Source organism: Asterias amurensis, chromosome 18 (genome assembly GCF_032118995.1).
Source record: "Asterias amurensis chromosome 18, ASM3211899v1".
Lineage (NCBI taxonomy): Eukaryota > Metazoa > Echinodermata > Asteroidea > Forcipulatida > Asteriidae > Asterias > Asterias amurensis.
In genome coordinates, this window is record NC_092665.1 from 11,057,626 (window position 1) to 11,080,613 (window position 22,988).

General features: G+C 39.0%; 1 protein-coding gene across 1 annotated transcript; it reads left to right on the forward strand.

Annotated features, from left to right (window-relative positions):
• Positions 1-2,245: 2,245 nt before the first annotated feature.
• Positions 2,246-19,764, forward strand: LOC139950455 (uncharacterized). The gene is given in 14 exon segments (XM_071949140.1): positions 2,246-2,828; positions 7,034-7,320; positions 7,642-7,840; positions 8,195-8,291; positions 8,984-9,235; positions 9,362-9,513; positions 9,515-9,641; positions 9,768-10,097; positions 10,398-10,736; positions 11,031-14,648; positions 14,651-14,721; positions 14,724-15,194; positions 15,561-15,754; positions 15,756-19,764. Coding segments are annotated over 13 exon segments (6,576 nt in total). The 5' UTR covers positions 2,246-2,828; positions 7,034-7,084; the 3' UTR covers positions 16,246-19,764.
• Positions 19,765-22,988: the final 3,224 nt, after the last annotated feature.

The following is a 22,988-nucleotide window of genomic DNA, read 5'->3' on the forward strand; positions in this document are numbered from 1 at the left end:
GGTGCGTGCCGTTACCACGAGAGGGCGAGTGTGATCGTTCGATTAGCTCTTGTCAGGGGCTCACCGAGTGAGCACCGCGGGGTCGACACAGGAACGCTAACCGAACGCACCCACTGTTTTTGTTTTGTTTGTGTATGTTAACATTATGCTAAGTCTGCTGCCACCAAGCGTCCCAAAAGTCTCCCATAAAAAGGTCATCATGGCTGTGTTTACGGCTTGGTGACGGCTACTGCATAAACACTTACGATTGTGTAGGGGAGCTACGAATTGTGGATGTGGGCAGACATTGTAAGCGCCCATTGGCGTAGCTGGTAGCTGTGGACTGATGTTGTATGCCCCCATTGGCGTAGCTGTCGTTGTAGTATAAACCTGCAAATTAAAAACAATTTCAGAATTAGCTTTGACCGTTAAAGCCATTGGACACTTTCGGTAAACAGTATTATCCAAAGGCCCACACTTCGCGTATCACATGACAACTTATATATAAAACTAGACATTAGGTGTTTGAAAAATCAAAACAAAAATGCACAATGAAATTTATAAGTCAATACACAAAATAACCCCCCCCCCCCCCCCCATTCCCAGCCCAAATGTATGTCTTTGCCCCTCGGCCCCCCTTGCCCCTCCCCCACCCCAATTTAAATGTCTGGTATGCCAATGATTGCATATGATTATATTATGACCAAACAGATCATCAGTTTCATGACCTGTTGTATTTGTATGTATGAGATCCAGGGTCTCGTGTAATCATGTTTTTAAATCTGAAAAAAAAACCATGAAGCTTAATTTCTGTATGTGTCAAAATGGACTCAAAGTACACCACAACAAACCTTTGTTAAGTGGTTGAACTTGGTAATAGCGTCATGTGAACCGAGTATTCCAGGTGTACTTGGGCCAGTTAGCATTTAATGTGTACACAATCTGTGTTAGGGACTTAGGGTAAAACCAAAATTAATTCCCAATGCAAATTTAACATAGTTGCGGTACCGTACCCACTGCTTAAACTTAGGATTCGAACTGCCTCTAGCCTCTAGGCAATCTCGGTGGTCTAGTTGGTAATAAGACACTGCTCTAGACCCTAGAATTGCCAAGGTCATGGGTTCGAATCCCACCCGAGTAGTGTGCATGTTTTTTTTTTTCACAGGACTCGAAAAGTACTGGGTATACAGTGCTATTACACACATTGGTGATGTAAGGGTCAAAACCAAAATTTTTACAAGGCGTGGTTAAAGGCAGTGGACACTATTGGTAATTACTCAAAATAATTACTAGCATAAAACCTTTCTTGATTACGAGTAATGGGGAGAGATATAGTATAAAACATTGTGAGAAACGGCTCCCTCTGAAGTAATTTAGTTTTCGAGAAAGAACTAATTTTCTACGAATTTGATTTCAAGACCTCAGATTTAGAATTTGAGGTCTCGGAATCAAGCATCTAAAAGCACACAACTTCGTGTGACCATGGTGCGACAAGGGTGTTTTTTATTTCATTATTATCTCGTTGGACGACCGATTGAGCTCAAATTTTCACAGGTTTGTTATTTCATGCATATGTTGAGATAGTCTTGAAGAATAGTCTTTGACAATATTACCAATAGTGTCCACTGTCTTTAAGAGGCTCTACTAGAAACCAGAGGCATTGGTACATTATGCTAACAGTCTTATAAGACAACAGATCGAGAAGGTCTCTTACACCAAGACTAATCCAAATGGGAGAGTCCATACTCCGTGGAAAGTCACCCAGTCGACGTGTTTGGGGCAGTTATATGACTCGAAAATGGAGTGATATACCCAACAAAATGGTTATTCGTATGAATATTCGGGTTTTTCTCACAGTGTTGATTGTTTGTTTGCAACAGCCAATCTCTCCCGTATGAACATTGGTTTGACGTCTATAAATATGCATGATTCGGTAACTCTAGTTGGCACTACTTATCTCAGTAGTCATTGTGAAACCAGCGATTAGTCGGATTCGAACCCATAACCTTCGGATTTCAAATCCTGCAGTCTAAGCCTACCAGTGGTCAATAAAACTATTGTCCTGCGTCCATGTTTCAGGTCTGAATAATTACCAACCATCCAGAACCCTGTTTGCTGCCAAATCAAATCATTTATTTCAATCATCTACAGTCTTTTGATTAGTCTATGGGGTTTAGATACGCCCATTTATGTTAATAAGCCAACATTCGTCCCTGGTGAAAAGTTCATCTTTGGACGGACCGCACACACCTTGGCATAGAGTGAAGTTACGGAACGACAAGAAAGAAGCCCACGGTAACATATCCCAAGGGAAGCTGAACAGTGACGACGTAACTGTAAAGAGGGTACATTTTCGATAATCAATTTAAGTCAGAGTTATTTCAAAGAACGATTTGAGAATGCAGAAGGGTATATGAGTGATTATCTTCTAAGTTAGCTATAGTTTGCTTTACGATGTCGAGTTTGCTTTGATTGTCATTGACTCGCAGATACAGCAGTCTTGATTGGGAGAAGAACTTACTATGAATCCACCGACGCCATCACACAACAGGGGAGGAGACGGTGGTTCTGGTTACTGGGGCAGACAGGTTAGATAAGCTTATGTAGAGCCCCCGACGTTCTTTAGGAATTTGTCCACATGTCCCTTGAAAGTGTTCACACTTGAAGCTTCAATTGCTTCTCTAGGGAGAATATTCCAGTAGTTTACCACTCGCTGGCTAAACCAAAAATTCCTGAGGTTGAGGTTTGATCTTGATTTGAACAAGTCAGCGAGTCCAGTCTGAACCGTGTTCTTACCAGCTGCGCTGAAGGACAGTCTATTTCAACAAGGCAGATTTTAGTTCTTACAGGTAAGTAATTCATTCTCAAGACCAACTTTTTGAAAACACCCGAAAAATTATGGTATATTCCACATTATTTTCATAATTATTGTGTGGTGTCGCTTTGTACGTCAGCGGGATAGACACGCAAATACGAATCTATTAAATCTGTATTATTTCAAAGTTGCTTTAATTTCGGAGTTACTTCTCCGCCCAGATTCTACGGTTTGGTCTTCGACCCACCAAACCCTAAGTTCAATGCCAAGTAAAGCAAGGTGTTGTTATACACACCAGCTTTATTACTGATTTTATTCAGTCGGTCTTTTGTTGATGAGTTGGAAACAACGTATCACACATTCAATGTGAATAGTTTACAATACTCAGTGAGGACGATGCTTTTATCGTAAGTGAAAACGGTGTGGGTTTAAATTCTAGATTGCACCAGTGGTTGGGATGTACATGCCTTTTGAAGAGAGAAAGTTTGTGAATTTGAAGATGTGTATTATTGTATTATTCTACACGTTATTTTATATGGCAGTTTCCCTACACACTTCATTACTATGCCTAATGCATTTGTCTTCACTCTATGTGAAATCACTGCCTGTTGTATCTCTTTCTATCAATCCAAACAAATACAAACGTAGTTCCTTTTAGCGTAAGCCAATGAACACAAAACCTATAAAATGTAAGTGACGTCAATATGACGTCATTATAGTCAAATTGCAAGGTTCTAAACATTTTTTAAATACATTTTTTGTGGTTTTTCCCTCGTGGTGTAGTTAATTAAATTTGAAGTCTGTTGTACATTTTTTTAAATTGCTTTCAACGATGTGGACCGTTTTAGCAAATGTAAGGTGTTTATAAAGGTTAAGTATGACGTCGTTAAATACTCGAACGCCCTCTAGCGTCGCTAACAAAACCAGTTCAAACTGTATTTTTAAGTTGATGTATGTTGCTAAAGTAAATAGACACCCATGCGTTGTAAGTTTGGATTTCATGATGCCACTACGTGTCACATGACATCACGATCTATGAATTACCATTAAATCGCTATTAAAAGTATTGGTTTGCCTTTGGTGTTCCTGCAGTGTGTGCAGTGGTGCTGAATGCACCATACCTTGTAAACCCTTATTGGTCTCATGAATCAAAGACTGTTTTTCATTTTTTTTTGATATAAAATAGTGTTGTTTGTTTAAGCACCTTCAGTACCGTATTGGTTTATCTAATGCACAATAAAGACAATTAATTAATTATTAATCCTACCACCCGGGCTTTTTAAGGGACATTCCCGTTGGCATTGTGCAATCACAGTTACTTCATTTTTTTTTTTTTTTTTTTTTGGTACTTATGTGCGTTAGCCAGTTGACATATCCTTTGTGATGTAAATTTGAAGAAAAACATGATGAGCGTGGTGTACGTGCGTAAATCGTTTTGGTTTATAATACGCCCAGGGACTTTCTCGTCCCTGGTAAAAAAAAAAAATCAACTTTGGACCACCACACCTTGGCATAAAGTTGCTTATTGTTATTGTGCCCACGCAAATGGACATGGACTTGTAATCCTGAACTAGTAGTAGGTATCTTATTCAGGAGATGACAAGTTTTACAACAATCTTCTATGATTCTATTCGGTCTTGAGTTGGAAACAACCGTGTCACACTTTGGATGATACTAATTCTATGTTTTGCTTTTCGAAGAGTGAGGGAGAGGGTGTGTATAATAATATACACACTTGTTCACAGCCACACATTGTCTCTGAAATAGAAACTTTGATTGGCTGTTATTTTCCCGCTTCTTTCGGATCCTTTCCTCAATCCCTTTCCCCCTCTCTTTTTCTATAAATGGATATGTATTTGTTTGTACTTGTTTTATGCCTCTGAAGAAGGTCCGGTTTGGATCGAAAGCTAAGGCCATCTACCCTATTCATTATATACACACTTATTATTATACATGTGTATTATTATTATACAATTATTACATTACATATTTATAGAATAGACAGTTGCCCAAACTCCATTTATGGCTGATGCATTGTCTTCACTTAAAGAGCCTGGACACTATTGGTAATTGTCAAAGACTAGCCTTCACAGTTGGTGTATCTCATCATATGCATGACAATTTGAGCTCGATTGGTCGTCGGAGTTGCGAGATAACTATAAAAGAAAAAAAAACACCCTTGTCACCACATGCTTGTCACAAGTTGTATGCTTTCAGATGCTTGATTTCGAGACCTCAAATTCTAAATCTGAGGTCTCGAAATCAAATTAGTGGAAAATTACTTCTCTCTCGAAAACTACGTCACTTCAAAGGGGGCCGTTTCTCACAATGTTTTATATCAACCTCTCCCCATTACTCGTTACCAAGTAAGGTTTTATGCTAATAATTATTTTGAGTAATTACCAATAGTGTCCAGGATCTTCAACGTGAAATCACTGCCTGCTTTATCTCTTTCTATCATTCCAAACAAATAAAGCGGATGTGTTAAGTTTGCATCGGGGATAAAGAATATTCATTTTATTTTTTACCCATATACACCGATGTGTGGTTAGCACTGTATACTCTATACTTTCCCGAGTCATGCGAATAACAAAAAATCTCAGGGATTACTCGGGTTGGATTCGAACCCACAACCATTGCAATTCTAGAATAGTGTCTTACCAACTAAACTAAATTTTACATATTACTATAATGTTTGCGAGCCATGACAAAATATAGGATTCGAACTGTCTCTATAGCTACCGAGCAATCTCGCTGAATGTGCCGCACCTTTTAAACCATAATTGGTCTCGTAAATAATACTAAAAAAACTGTTAAAAAATTGTATAAAATGTTGTTGTTTGTTCTAGCACCTTCAGACCGTTGATGCACTATTCAGACTAGGTCATTTAGTTAACTATTAATCCCACCACCCGGGCTTTTTAAGGGACTTTCCCATTGGCATTGTGCAATCTCACAGTGACTTCGAGTGTTTTTAAGGTAGTTATTTGCGTAAGACCCTTTTACAAAGCCTTTGTAACGTTATCCTGAGGTAAAAGGTAGCTACTCAGGGATCACACCACACACCCTGGTTTTTAAGGGACTTTTCCCCCTTAATGATATAAATCTACAATGAGCGTGGTGTGCGTGCGCAAGTCTTTGGGGTTCAATTAGCCACCTGTTCGTCCCTTGTAAAAGGCTCATTTTTGGACTGTACAACTTGGCATACACAGAGTTCTTAATATTGTTATTCGTGCAAGCTAATGGACATAACCTTTGCAATATAAATCTGAACTAGAATGTAGCTTTTTTCACTAGGGGATTAACAAACAAAAAGTCTACAACAATATTTTAAAGCGTGGTGTGCGTGCGCATTTTTTGGGGGGTTTAGATACGCCCATTTATGCTAATAAGCCCACATTCTTCCCTGGTAAAAAGTTCATCTTTGGACTGCCACACCTGGGCATAGAGTTCCTAATATTGTTATGTGCGCAAGCCAATAGACATTAACCGTTGTAATCCTGGGAGATGATAAACAAAACAAGTCTACCAACAACAATATTTTAAAGCATGGTGTGCGTGCGCAAGTCTTTTGTGTTTAGCTAATATTATGCTAATATAATATAATATTTATGCTTCGTCCCCGGTAAAAATAATAATTTTTAAACCACCCTTCTAGGCATAGAGTTCTGAATACTTTTATGTGCGAAAGAAAATGGATATACTCTTTGTAATGTTATCCTGAACTAGTTTATAGGTATTTTTCAGGAGAGGATTGATAAACAACACAAGTTTACAACAATCTTCTGTGAACTTGTTTTGTTACTCATGTACGTGTGCAAGTCTTGGGGTTAAGATACGGGGCCATGTATGTTAAAGGAACACATTGCCTTGGATCGGTCGAGTTGGTCCATGAAAAACGTTTGAAACCCTTTGTTGTGAAAGCATTTGAACCGTTTGTTATGAAATCGATGTGATAAGAAAAATGTTTTAAAAGTAGAATATAATGATCCACACAATATGCCTCTAAGTGTATGGTTTTCCCTTTACTTGGTGAACTAACACTGTCGGCCATTTTAAGGAGTCAAAAACTTGACTTCAAAAAGGGTGGAATAAAATAAAGTAAAATAAAATACAATTTAAAAAATAAATAAATGAATAAGTAGGAAATGTGAATTGCAATCTTTTCAGCATAAACCGTTTTAAGAAATTTAATTACAAAATTATATTGAATTTTACTAACATTTCTTCAATTTTCAGAATATTGAGTATTGATCTCTCTTCAGTGATTAATTCCAAAGCGCCGCCAACATGTCTCAGCCATCTCTAAAACAGTGGTATGAAGACCGGAAGAGGTTAAGGGTCGTCTATGATCATTCCAGGGCAAAACCGGTAGAGAGGAAGAACAAAATCAAGAAGAGTAGACAGGCAGCTTTCAAGTCTGCATTAGCAGAGAGGACAAAGCCATCGGGACAGCATCAAGACACCAAGACGAACACGTCAGATTCATCATTGGGCAAAGAACAATGCGGAGCACAAGCAAAAAGGTACCGTATATTGCATTCACTCAAACAATATCGAAAGTAGAGGGTGTAGGCCTATTAAGGAGTTTTCAAGAAGTTCCAAGCTCCATGAGCTCAAACACTACATTTCTAAGGGGAACTGATGGAACGATTGTTTTGAGACAAACATCTTTGTGTTATGATGGTGAAGTTCCTTGAGCAAAATGTTTTTCAGCTCAACTGCTTTACGCAAGTTTTTTTATGACCTTGATTTAAATTCAAATACGAACAAAATATCTTTATTGTCTACAAGCAGTGAATGAGGTATTTCATGAAAACATCCAATTCTAATTCTCATCTCTACAGAGACGAAGCCTCCTCCCATAGAAGCAAAGACACTCATCACATGATACAGATCTTTATCAAGACGCCCATCAACCCCAAAACCCTCTGTCTACGACTCGATCATAAAACAACCGTCTCCGACCTGAAACACATCATTCACAGGAAGTTGGTCATTCGTCCTGCATTGCAAAATCTGTACACAAACAACAAAAGGTTCAAGGTATTGGTCTACGTAATACTTGATTTGTGAACCATTCACCTTTGCATTTATAAATTTTTCTAAATGAATCACAGTGGTTCGTTTTATCTCACTTCGGGGAAGGGACAAAATGGGACCAAGAGTTGTTTTCACAAAGGTACCTAAATGGAAGAACTAATTACTGGATGGTTACAACGACGGCTCGTGTTATATCTTGAAATAAAATATGAAAAGAAAAAGTTGATCTGCGAAGATATAGAACAAGAATGAAACCCGTACTGAAAACAACGGAAGCAATCCGAGCATAAATGTGAGAATTCAAGGACCATCGTTTATATAAGTTTTACAAAACATTTTCCCCCATTATTTTCCCAGTTATGTGACGCTTTGACTCTTCTTGATCTTGGCATTAAACCGGAGACAAACATTGATCTAACACTAGCAGAAGGTTTGCTTGGTGGCGCCCCAACACGTGAGTAGTGCATTTTCATGACGTGTCAGACTTTGTGTTGTTTTTCTCCACACAGTCAGTTGAAATTCGTCTTTGTTCACATCTTTTAATTGATTGATCATCAATAAAATGAAATTAAGGAACGAAATCTCAAATTCAGTGACATTGTTTTGTTCAAGCTGCATTTGATTTTTCATAATATTATTTTTTGTCTTTTGTATGAATCAATGATGCAAAATGGCTATGATCTTTGCATGGTTTTTATGGTGTTATGATTAATATTCTTGGTTATTGTGTAATTTTGTAAGCTATAATTATTAGAAGTTCTTACACTTGGGATAATGGGGACAACTTCCGGTTAAAAATAAGTTCAGCTGAAACTTCCTTGAACGACTATATGTAGGTTCATTTTGTGCAAGGAAGTTGGTGGGATTAAGCAGATCATGCATTCTAGAGCCAACGTTCATAAGATGGAAAACGAATTTTTACATTAGAGGTATACCAATCCCTATTGATTAATTTGTAAAAAAAAAAAAAAATTAAAAAATGGCCGAAAGTTCAGAAGCAGATCAGACATTCCTGAGACATGCATTCTTACACGTAACTGTATTTTAGAAGGACATTAATCTCATTAAGAAGGTCTGAAGGGGAAGCTTCCTGTATAAGATTGTTCATTACTGTTGTATTCTCTAAAATGTTTTGGCCTGGAGCAGTAGACGAGACATTCCGACGGACTTTAGCGGTAAACCTCGGCAAGGACTGGCAGCAGCTCGCAGTCAAGCTTAAGTTCAAACCAGCAGAGATTGGCAAGTTTGAACGTTTCGCTGAGAGCAACCCAGAAGAACAGGCTTACACGATGCTAGTTTCTTGGTGGAGCAAGCAGGCTGATGACAGAGAAGCGGTAAAATGGTTGAGAAGTGCTTTGGCTCAAATAGGTCGTCGAGATTTAGCTGCAAGGATCCCAGGTGAGAACATGGTTGGATTATCTTTGTTTTTAAATATGAAACACTATAATCGTCTATCTGTAGAAAAAGGAATACGTGCACAATGTTTTGTTTTATACTTACATGAATACAGTATTATGATGACAGGTTACGAACCCACATCCCCAAGAGCAAATACTGAATTATGTCATCAATACGTTGAAACAAGTAAAACATCACGGCAGGCAGGTTATTTTGTTAGTGGCATGTTATTTTGTTGGAAAGACTTTACAATAAACACCTTTGTGTGTTGCCATACTTCTTGTAGGTTACGAACCCACATCCCCAAGAGCAGGTAACAAAGGGAAGTCACCGGATGCATCAGGAAGTGATGAGAAGAAACTACGAGGCCCTGGGGCAGACAGGACTGATTTGCCACAAACCTCGGGTAAACCTTCCAATCATGAAGTTTGTCATCACCACGATGAAACAAGTAAAACATCGCGGCAGGCAGGTTATTTTATTAATAAGATTTTAAGATAAACCCTTTGTGTGATTGTCATTTTTCTTATAGGTTATGTACCCCAATCCCCACGAGCATGTAGCAAGAGGCAGTCACCGGAACAGCAGTCAACATCCGATGCATCAGGTATTAATGATATTATGTTAGAAGTCGTAGCTGAGAATGTTGGGAAAGATTGGAAGCAAGTCGGCACTTCTTTAGGCATTAAAGCTGCACAGATTGACACATATCCAATTGACCATCCACATGACGTCAAAGAGCAGATCTATCAAATGCTGCGTGATTGGGTCGGGAAACAAACAAGCCAAAAGGAGGCTGAAGACGGGTTGATAGAGACGCTTGTCAAACTCGGCCGAGCTGACATTGTTCAAATGTTACCAGGTAAGTAAAATCACACCTTTGTTTTGTCCTGCATGTTTGTCCCCAGGGAACATGGTGCCCTTACAAAATTTTCCCATGGTGTTTTCCCATGGGAAACCCATGATGATTTCCCATGGGCGATTCCCCTTGGGAAACCCAAGGAGAAACTGGACCCCATGTATACATTGGCTTAACTTTACTAGTCAAATTACGAATACGAATTATCTCAGCAAAACTTTATTGAATAAATTGCAGACCAGATGTATTATTTTATTAAAAGTACGAATACAACGCAATGCCTGTTTCCTTTTTTCCTTTCAGGTGATGCACGCACATCCCAAGTAGCACGTAAGATAGACGAAGTTCACTGCAGGCAGCTAAAGGAACGTCAGTCAATAACCGATACATCAGGTATTGGTGAGAAGAAGTTACGAGTCGTAGCTGAGGATATTGGAAAAGATTGGAAGAAACTCGGCACTTCTTTAGGCATTAAAGCTGCACAGATTGACACATATCAAAGCGACTACCCGAGTGACCTCAACGAACAAGCCTTCCGGATGCTCCTGTATTGGTGGTGTGGACAGGACCCCGAGGCGGCTGAAGACGAGTTGAAGAAGGCACTTAAAGAAATCGGTCATACTGAAATCATCAGAACATTAGGTATGCGTTATTTTAACAACCAGTAAGATTCCCTTTTTACTTGATAGTTGAAATAAAACTACTCCTTCCATAAAGTGATCCTTTTGCTGGCGGTTCACAGGTTGTATCGTAAAATCCCTGGCTTCGCGGCAGTTCAGGCTGTATGGCTTCTGACTGGCACCCGTGAGCTCAGGTTTTAACAAAATAGCGAGACCACCAGATTTTAAGACCTACTGAGGACTTGGTAGAGTGCCGGAGGTCGTTTATAGGTTCAAGTTTCTTTGTTTAACTTGGAATTGCTAAATATTTTTTCAGGTGAGATGGAGCTGCCCTTCAAAGCGCTGATTGAGACTTTGGTGAGTCATTACAAGAAGACGTTGAAAGTGAACACACACGCTGCACATAAGGATCTGGCTGTTGATATGGATCAACTTTATGTAAGTTTAGAACTTTTGCAAGAAACAAACCAACCTGATAAGCCACTCATATTGCAGTCAGGTTTAGTTAAAGGAAAACATGAAACCGATCACACAATACACATTGACATTAAAGGCGAACACGAGACCGATAAAATTCAAACAGAGTATCAGAAAATTCCCCTCAAGTCATACGAAAACATGTTAAGCTTGGATAAGAACAGAATCATAATCACTGCTGAAAGTGGGTATGGTAAATCAACGCTTCTAAAAAAGATAGCTTATGACTGGGCTGTTTTACAGAGTGATACTCATTCGACCCGCCACAAACAAGAGTCACCTCTGTCAAAGTATAAGCTTGTATTGTTGTTGGAAATAAACAAAATGGAGGTCAAGTTTAACATTATGGATGAAATATCTTCTCAAATATTGCCTCAAAACGAATTTGGAAAGAAGAGTATTGAAAATTTTATGACACAAAACCCAGAGAAAGCTCTCATCCTTCTTGATGGAGCAGATGAAATCTCATTCGAGAGACTACAAAATGCAAACGAAGACTTCAGTGTTAGCAACGTCCTCGCATTCAAGTCGCTCAAACGCTGTAAGGTAATTGTAACAAGTCGTCAGTCTACGGCGCTTAAGTTACTGAATTGCAATCCAGATTTCACAAGAATAAATATCGTTGGATTCGATGACAATAATAAGGAAAAGTATATCAGTAAATACTTCAGCAACCATGATTCACAACACCATGCTCGTGTTCTTTCTAAAATAAACAAATCTGAAACACTGCGCAGTTTAGGAGAAATTCCTCTGTTTCTTTGGCTGATGTGTTCGTCATTAACACAGGCCGAAAGTCGACTACCTGACAGGATTACAGAACTGCTTCATAACACAATCAGAATATTCTATCAGCAAAAGATGAGCAAAGATTGCTCATCCAATTCCTCCGGGAAAAAAACTGAAGAGGAGTTTAATGAGCTGATTGCCAAACTTGGGCAGGTTGCACTTGAATGTTCGACGTCAAAAAGCCAAGAAAAAAATTCCTTCGCAGTTTCAGAGTTTGATTCAGAGGAACTTGTCAATAAGGGTTGTGAAGTCGGCTTGCTGACCCGAGTGCAGTTCATGCACGGTATAGAAAGTGTTAAACGAGTCAAGTTCTATCACACGGTAATCATGGAGTTTTGTTGTTCCGTTTACCTGTCTGATAAGGTAGAGTCAAATCCTGATAAATTCAATGAGTACATGTCAGGAATGTTAGAAGGTGACGTAAACAGAATTGGATACTTCATCCGTTTCTGCAGCGGGAGAAACAGAAAGGCTGCAGAATGTGTCATAGAACTGACCAAAAATCACCTTTCAGTTTACAGTAAACAAACTCCTGTTGAGTGTGAGAGGTATGTATGTTTACATAGGATAATGATGCTGGCTTTGTTTGAAGCCAAGCTTGGTTCGACTGTAAAAACCCTCGCGATGGATGAGTGGGTGAGATTCCCATATGAGTTGAAAGGAGAAGACCTCTTGGCTGCATGTTATTTCATTCAACACCTACCTGAACGATCTAGTCTTCATCATGTTTCTGATATAAATATATTGTGTCAAGGGTCAACCGATTTGGATATTGTAGAACAAATAATGGCTAGAACAAGTTGTGATTTATCATTACAAGTAGTTGGAGTAAAATTGAACGACAAGATTCATCAGCTCAAAAGAATGTCTGAATTTGTAACATCACTCACGTTAAAAGATTGTCAGTTAGAGTGTGTCTCTGTTCCTCAACTTTTCAAGTTATTTCAATCAACTACCGAGTTGAAGAAAGTGTGCTTGGTGGGAAACAACTTGCACGGTTTGAAATCAGACCACATACCTCACATTTCTTCCTTAAAGGTGCTGATTCTAGATGGATGTGCGCTGACGAAGGATGATATTGGGCCAGTTTTCTCCATCTTGTCTGCTGCTGGTAGTGTAACGAGACTTGTTCTAATAGATAACGATCTCCATGGTATTAAGGGGGACGAGATAGCTCCTGTTTCTTCCTTGAATGAATTGCATCTATACGCGTGTGGTATAAAGAGTGATGATATTGGGTCAGTTTTCTCCATCGTGGCTGCTGCAGGTAGAGTAACGATACTTGTTCTAGAGGATAACGACCTCCATGGTATTAAGGGGGACCAGATAAGTCCTGTTTCTTCCTTGAAGGAATTGCATCTATACGCGTGTGGTATAAAGAGTGATGATGTTGCGTCAGTTTTTTCCATCGTGGCTGCTGCAGGTAGTGTAACGACCCTTGGTCTAAAGGATAACAATATCCGTGGTATTAAGGGGGACCAGATAACTCCAGGTTCTTCCTTGAAGGAATTGCATCTAAGTGCGTGTGGTATACAGAGTGATGATATTGGGTCAGTTTTCTCCATCGTGGCTGCTGTATGTAGTGTAACGACACTTGTTCTAGAGAAAAACGATCTCCATGGTATTAAGGGGGACCAGATAACTCCAGTTTCTTCCTTGAAGGAATTGCATCTATACGCGTGTGGTATACAGAGTGATGATATTGGGTCAGTTTTCTCCGTCCTGGCTGCTGCAGGTAGTGTAACGACACTTGTCCTAGTTGATAACGATCTCCATGGTATTAAGGGAGACCAGATAACTCCAGTTTCTTCTTTGAAGAAATTGCATCTACGCTCGTGTTGTATACAGAGTGATGACATAGGGTCAGTTTTCTCCATTGTTGCTGCTGCAGGTAGTGTAACGAAACTTGTTCTAATGGATAACGATCTCCATGGTATCAAGGGGGATCAGATAAGTCCTGTTTCTTCCTTGAAGGAATTGCATCTATATGCGTGTGGTATACGGAGGGATGATATTGGGTCAGTTTTCTCCATCGTGGGTGCTGCAGGTAGTGTAACGGAACTTGTTCTAAAAGATAACGATCTCCATGGTATTAAGGGGGACCAGATAAGTCCTGTTTCTTCCTTGAAGGAATTGCATCTATACGCGTGTGGTATAAAGAGAGATGATATTGCGTCAGTTTTTTCTATCGTGGCTGCTGCAGGTAGTGTAACGGAACTTGTTCTAATGTATAACGATCTCCATGGTATTAAGGGGGACCAGATAGGTCCTGTTTCTTTCTTGAAGGAATTGCATCTATACGCGTGTGGTATAAAGAGTGATGATATTGCGTCAGTTTGTTCCATCGTGGCTGCTGCAGGTAGTGTAACGACACTTGTTCTAAAGGATAACGATCTCCATGGTATTAAGGGCAACCAGATAAGTCCTGTTTCTTCCTTGATGGAATTGTATCTATACGCGTGTGGTATAAAGAGTGATGATATTGCGTCAGTTTGTTCCATCGTGGCTGCTGCAGGTAGTGTAACGACACTTGTTCTAAAGGATAACGATCTCCATGGTATTAAGGGCAACCAGATAAGTCCTGTTTCTTCCTTGAAGGAACTGCATATATATGCGTGTGGTATACAGAGTGATGATATTGGGTCAGTTTTCTCCATCGTGGCTGCTGCAGTAGTGTAACGACACTTGTTCTAAAGGATAACGATCTCCATGGTATAAAGGGGGACCAGATAACTCCTGTTTGTATTCTTCCTTGAAGGAATTGCATCTATACGCGTGTGGTATACAGAGTGATGATGTTGGGTCAGTTTTCTCTAACGTGGCTGCTGCAGGTAGTGTAACGAGACTTGTTCTAATGGATAACGATCTCCATGGTATTAAGGGGAACCAGATAACTCCAGTTTCTTCCTTGGAGGAATTGCATCTATACACGTGTGGTATACAGAGTGATGATATTGGGCCAGTTTTCTCTATCGTGGCTGCTGCAGGTAGTTTAACGAAACTTGCTCTAATGGATAACGATCTCCATGGTATTAAGGGGGACCAGATAAGTCCTGTTTCTTCCTTGAATGAATTGATTCTTTACACGTGTTGTATACAGAGTGATGATATTGGGTCAGTTTTCTCCATCGTGGCTGCTGCAGGTAATGTAACGACACTTGTTCTAGAGAAACACGATCTCCATGGTATTAAAGGAACACGTTGCCTTGGATCGGTCGAGTTGGTCTTTGAAAAGCGTTTGTAACCGTCTGTTATAAAATGCAAATAAGTAGAAAGATGTTGTAAAAGTAGAATACAATGATCCACACAAACATGCCTCGAAATTGCACGGTTTTCCTTTTACCTCGTCGAATAACACGGTCGGCCATTTATGGGAGTCAAATTTTTGACTCCCATAAATGGCCGACCGTGTTAGTTCGCACAGTAAAGGGAAAAACACGCAATTTCGGGGCAAATTTGTGTGGATGATTGTATTCTACTTTTAAAACATCTTTCCAACCATATGCATTTTGAAAAAAAACGGTTTCAAACGCTTTTTATAGACCAACTCGTCCGATCCAAGGCAACGTGTTCCTTTAAGGGGGACCAGATAACTCCAGTTTCTTCCTTGAAGGAATTGCATCTATACGCGTGTGGTATACAGAGTGATGGTATTGGGTCAGTTTTCTCCATCGTGGCTGCTGCAGGTAGTGTAACGAATCTCGTTCTACAGGATAACGATCTACATGGTATTAAGGGGGACGAGATAGCTCCTGTTTCTTCCTTGAAGGAATTTTGTCTATGCGTGCGGTATACAGAGTGATGACATTGGGCCAGTGTTCTCCATCGTGGCTGCTGCAGGTAGTGTAACGAATCTTGTTCTAGAGAAACACGATCTCCATGGCATTAAGGGTGACCAGATAACGCCAGTTTCTTCCTTGAAGGAATTGCATCTATACGCGTGTGGTATACAGAGTGATGATATTGGGCCAGTTTTCTCCATCGTGGCTGCTGCAGGTAGTTTAACGAAACTTGTTCTAAAGGATAACGATCTCCATGGTATTAAGGGAGACCAGGTAACTCCAGTCTCTTCCTTGGAGTACTCGAATTTGACTGATTGTGGTCTGCAGACTGATGATTTAAGGTTGCTATCAATGGCCCTGAATATGGAATGTCATGGTTCTGTTCTTCGTAGACCATTTTCGGAGATCCTTCGTCGTGTTGAGCTCCTTTGTCGTTTTGTTCAAGCTCAATCGGATTTCATAGGTTGGCCTAGCCCTATGTAGGACTCTTCCTCTGTACACAGATACAATACGAAAGTGTAAGACCACCAGGGCTAAGGTTGGCCATAAATCGAGCCAATTCGTAATTTTGTCTTCACCGTGGGCTTGCATTGTATAACGTGATTCGTTGTTTGCAGGCTGGGTCACACAAAACTATAGCTCTCAAAACCTACGAAACCGTCTCTTAAAAATCTTTGAAGATTTTCCAAAGACGGGTTTGGTCTGGCTATAGAACGTATAACTTTGGCAAATGGTATAAAACATTGTGAGAAACGGCTCCCTCGGAAGTGACATAATTTTCGAGAAGGAAGTATTTTTCCACGAATTTGATTTCGAGACCGTTCAGCTACGTTTTTCAGAACGTAGCGAAAACGAGTTAGGTGTTATGTGGGGGTATAAAGTACTTGCCTTTTCCCGTTCAATACGATTAGTAGCGACACTAGTAATATTAAATTGAAATTTATCGTAAGCACAATTATCAGTTGTAACAAAGATTTACGCAAATTGGGCCCTTTAAAGGGTGGTTGCAGTTTTGGTTTTTATTTTCATTTAAACGATAAAACACGACTTTTTAAACCTGAGATATTTTTTTATTTATTTTAATAAATGCGCAAGTATTTTAAAAATGGTTTTCAAGAGATTAGCGGGAACCCACCTCGCCCCTAAAAGGGAGCCTTCATTTGCATAAACGTGACGTCATGTCGGTAACCCGAGCCGTCGGGCCCCCTGTCTGTGTGCATATAGAGACGTGTGCACTGTGTGGCATGGAACCTAGGCGCGTGTAGTTAGGGACCAGACTCTTTTTGCCGACGATATGTTTGAAATCCCGACATGACGTCGATGGTAGGGGGCGGTAACAATCCACAAAAGGGGGGGGGATGACTTATTCGCTAATTACGCAAGTCAGATATGTCGGGGATAAACAAAACGCAAATTATTCATGTTCAATACATATATCAGAAATAAATGACAGCAAAATTAACTTTTTTATTTTAATTCACTGCAGCATCCCTTTAAACAATTAAAACATCTCAAAAATTTTCAGCTTTGCAGCTTAATTGTGTATGATTATTGTCTTGTTATAGTTTTGCTAAAATGTTTATAAATTGCATACATACAGCAGATAAATTCATACAAAGTACGCACAAACAACACAACTTTAACGTTGAAAGTAACGTAGACAATTATGAAGAAATATTTTATGAATGATTGTGCTAAAGGCAATGGACACTATTGGTAATTACTCAAAATAATAATTATTAGCATAAAACCTAATGGGGAGCTGTTGATAGTATAAAACATTGTGAGAAAAGGCTCCCTCTGAAGTGACGTAGTTTTTCGAGAAAGAAGTAATTTTCCACGAATTTGATTTCGAGACCTCCTATTTAGATTTTGAGGTCTTGAAACCAAGCATCTGACAGCACACAACTTCGGGTGACAAGGGTGTTTTTTTTTTCTTTCATTATTATCTCGAAACTTCGACGAACAACTGAGCTGAACAACTGAATTTAATGCATTGTCTTTAATGCATTGTTGAGATACACCTATAGAGTGAGAAGACTGGTCTTTTGACAATTACCAAAAGTGTCCAGTGTCTTTAAATTATCGTGTTTTTTGAACACGTATTTTGTATGTGTGGGGTTGGGCGGGATTGGGTTGGGACGGTGTGCACTTCTTTACAGTTGTGTCAATTTTGTTTGGCAATGAAAATATTGTGAATGAATTGTGTACCTTTCTTAGCTTGCATCATGCAAACATTGATGTTTTATACATGAAGCATGTTCTTGCAAACAATTTAACATTATAAGAGATGTTAGGGTTAAAAACCGAAATTAATATTAATATAGCATTATTTCACATCGAGGACAATGAAGTCAATATAATTATTCAACCACACATGTATTACTTTAATTCGCTAGATAAAGATTATGGCGTTGACTAGATGTTTTCTTTTTGAAAATATATGCTAACAATGTTTTTTCAAGGAGATAATACAAAAATATGAGTTTCTGACATTATCTCAGCCAAGTATGTCGATATATACGTTAAAGCCATTGGACCCTTTCGGTACAGAAAAAAAATTCACAGATTTACAAATAATTTACAGGGTTTACAGAAGGTAATGGTGAAAGACTTCTCTTGAAATATTAATCCATGAACTGCTTCACTTTTTGAGAAAACGGTAAAACAATATAAATTCTCGTTAGCGAGAATAACGGATTTATTTTAAACACATGTCATGACACGGCGAAACGCGCGGAAACAAGAGTGGGTTTTCCCGTTATTTTCTCCCGACTCCGATGACCGATTGAGTCTTAATTTTCACATGTTTGTTGTTTTATATATAAGTTGTGATACACGAAGTGTGGGACTTGGACAATACTGTTTACCGAAAGTGTATAATGGCTTTAAAGGAACACGTTGCCTTGGATCGGTCGAGTTGGTCTTTGAAAAGCGCTTGAAACCATTTGTTATAAAATGCATATGATTAGAGAGATATTTTAAAGGTAGAATATAATGATCCACACAAGTATCACTCGAAATTGCGTGGTTTTCCTTTTAACTCGTCGACTAACACGGTCGGGCATTTATTGACTCCCATAAATGCCCGACCGTGTTAGTTTGCAAAGTAAAAAGAAAACCACGCAACTTCGAGGCAAATTTGTGTGGATCATTGTTTTCGATCCAAGGCAACGTGCTCCTTTAAAACTGTTGTTTTTGTATTTACTTTTGGAACATTTACTATTTTTCGAATCTCCAAAATGTTAACAAATCAGCTATTAAAGGTATACGACCTCTTTTATTAACACCTTAATTATATCTCGTTGGAATTGAGATAGCAAAATGTTACTTTAATTATAACAATTTAAATCCACAAGGATAAAGAAATGCATTGGTTTTACGGAACCAGTAATTCCAATGGATACATTGGTTCCGTTATTAGATAAACCTGCGACTGTAGCTGTTGTTCTTGGAAGTTAAGTTATTGTTGTTGCTCATTTACTTTTCTCTCAGTGTTTTGTCTTGCGTACAATGTTTGTTTTGTCTGCCCTTCACTGTATCATGGCCAACTTTGTTGACCATGATAAATGACCCGCCGTCGATTTCACAAATTAAGAGTTAAGACTCGACTTATATCTCGAGTTAGGACGAGTAACGTCCTAACTTGGGATTAATTCTAAGGTTTAGCATGCTATAGTGCAGGGTTTGGACTCGTCCTTAAGTCATTAGATTAATCCTATGTGAAATCGACGGCTGGTCTTAAGTGTGCTTTCTTTAATCCTCTGCCTTTTGATATTTTGTATATATTGATTTGCTCAATAAAGATTGATTAACAACATCCCATTTTATTTGCCTTTCCAAATTAATTGTTTAACTTCAATTGTATTCTGAAAGCAGTTTCCTGGAAATGAGCTTAGTCTGGATATATGCTGTTCAAGTTTATTGTTATTTATTTATTTTAAACCTACGGATATATCAATCTTTGTTGGCAGGGTAAGGCAAAAAAAAAAAAAAAAACCACTGTCATCAAAGCGATGTGCACTATCAGACCCCGCCAACAATGGCATACATCATGTATATAGTAATGTAAACAATTAAAGCTTTAATATAGCCTGGTTGAATAAGTTGATTTTTTATGACATATGACTTGTGTAAAATGAAGATAACATTGTGTAAAAAAGTATTACATGCAATAATTAAACATTGATGTATGCTCTCTTTGTTAAAGGCAGTGGACACTATTGGTAATTACTCAAAATAATTATCATCATAAAACCTTACTTGATTACGAGTAATGGGGAGAGGTTGATAATATAAAACATTGTGAGAAACAGCTCCCTCTGAAGTGACGTAGTTTTCGAGCAAGAAGTAATTTTCCACGAATTTGATTTCGAGACCTCAAGTTTAGAATTTGAGGTCTCGAAATCAAGCATCATAAAGCACACAACTTCTCGAGACAAGGGTGTTTTTTTCTTTCATTATTATCTCGCAACTTCGACGACCGATTGAGTTCACATTTTCACAGGTTTATTATTGTATGCATATGTTGAGATATACTAAGTGAGAAGACTGGTCTTTGACATTTACCAATAGTGTCCACTGTCTTTAAAACTGACATTGTTGGATTAAATTAATCATATACCAATTGAAAATTGTACTCTATAATATGACATAATTTCTAGAAAAACCTAAGAGTGTAGAATAGTAACGAGCATTTTTAGATTCGCAAAGCTCCGTTCATATTTCACGCGAAAACAAAATAAGACGCGAATTTAGCGTATCGTCATTCTTTTTCGTGACGCAATAATCTCTATACCCGAAAAAATTCCCATTACTTTTGCGTCGGGTACGAACCGGGCTTAACAATGTTGTATTATTTATTGTAAATATTTTCTCTCCTAAACCAATTTTAATGTCTCAATGTTTCAATTGTCACATTGTGTATTTTTTTTCTTCGTGTCAAACTCACTGTCTTTGTAAATTGTTATCTGTATATAATTCGACCCTTGGTCGCCACATGGGAAATTTCTTTTTTGAAGAATAAACCACTAATGAATGAATGAATGAACAAGTAACACTGCAAGCTCTCTCTCTAGGGCCTATTATTTATTAGTCCTCTACCCCTTGGTAGCATTCGAAAAAGACTTTATACGGAGTCGAAAAGAGACGCATTTGACACCTTTTTACAGTTGTATACCATTCTAAATAATATTAAAGCAGCACTTCAGAAACATTCATGAACTGGACACTTCACAACAGAAGCTGGAAAACTTTTTCGGAATTGCCACACTGTCTTCCTTGAGTCCAATGCAGTGTGGAAGCAGAAAGCATCAATCCAACATTAAACATTTAAACTTCCTTCCTTCTTTAACTAATATCTTTTTAAAGGTACTGGACACTATTGTTAATATTACTCAAAATAGAGGTTGCATGAAACCTTACCTACGTAACGAGCAATGTAGAGTTGTTGCTAGTATAACAAGTTGTGAGAAACAGCTATAACTCTGAGGTAAACGTGTTCTTTGAGAAAGAGGTAATTTCTAACTTAAATATTAAAAGACTTAGATGCTTCATTTCGAGACCGCCAAATCTAATTCTGAGGTTTCGAACCAACGCGTGGAAAATTACTTCTTTCTCGAAAACTACGTTACTTCCAGAGTGAGCCGTTTCTCGCAATGTGTTATACTATCAACATCTCTCCATTGTTAATAACTATTTTGAGTAATTACCAATAGTGTCCTGTGGTGGATTTCACAAAGGTAGTCCTAACTTAGGCAATGCAAAGAGATAGGACTGGTCTAATAGGACCAGTAACTCATCCTTACTTAGGACTGGTCCTATCTCTTAGCATTGCCTAGGACTAGTCCTAAGTTAGGACTACCTTTGTGAAATCCACCCCAGTGCCTTTAAAGGAACTAGACTCTTTTAGTAATTACTTAAAATATTAGCATAAACAACTTATGCATAGGTTGGGATATACCTACTATCTGACAAAAGCCTTCAGTGAATATACCAAAGAAGGATTGGTATCTGACTTTATTACCAAACGTGTCTGGGGGTCGATTTCACAAAGAGTTAGGACTAGTCATAACTCAAGACTAGTCCTAAGACATATTACAAACTTAAGGCTAGCCTTAGTTAGGACTAGAAATACTCGTCCTAACTCGAGATAAGACTAGTCCTAACTCAGCCTTCTTTTCACTTCAAAAAGATAAACAAAAATGACTAGTGAATAAAAAAAGCAGATGAATTGTAAAGCAAACTCTTTGATTCCAAAAGGGAATTCGAAGTTGGGTGGCAACTTTAGTTCTTGTTCGGAAGATCAGTTTGGTTGTAGCTCGGTGGTGGTAGCTGAACTGTGTTGTCTCCTTCAGCAGCGCCTCCAGCGGCAGGCATGACTTAAGGGTAAGGAGTATACTCGGTAAACAAAAATTAATAAAAAACACTGGTGTGACAGTAAACAAAATAAAAGATTAAAGTTAATGTGAACAATTAGTTATCCTGTTACCACCCCTCCACTGGGTGCGTTCGTTTATCTTCCCTGGGCCGACCCCGGTCTGCCCCCGGTGCGTTCGAATAGCTTTGACGTCATTCCAGGGGCTCACCCGGGTCAGCCCCCAGTGCCCTGCTTGTGGAGTGGGCTTGGGGGTGACCCGAGGTGCGTGCCGTTACCACGAGAGGGCGAGTGTGATCGTTCGATTAGCTCTTGTCAGGGGCTCACCGAGTGAGCACCGCGGGGTCGACACAGGAACGCTAACCGAACGCACCCACTGTTTTTGTTTTGTTTGTGTATGTTAACATTATGCTAAGTCTGCTGCCACCAAGCGTCCCAAAAGTCTCCCATAAAAAGGTCATCATGGCTGTGTTTACGGCTTGGTGACGGCTACTGCATAAACACTTACGATTGTGTGGGGGAGCTACGAATTGTGGATGTGGGCTGACATTGTAAGCGCCCATTGGCGTAGCTGGTAGCTGTGGACTGATGTTGTATGCCCCCATTGGCGTAGCTGTCGTTGTAGTATAAACCTGCAAATTAAAAACAATTTCAGAATTAGCTTTGACCGTTAAAGCCATTGGACACTTTCGGTAAACAGTATTATCCAAAGGCCCACACTTCGTGTATCACATGACAACTTATATATATAAAGCTAGACATTAGGTGTTTGAAAAATCAAAACAAAAATGCACAATGAATTTTATAAGTCAATACACAAAATAACCCCCCCCCCCCCCCCCATTCCCAG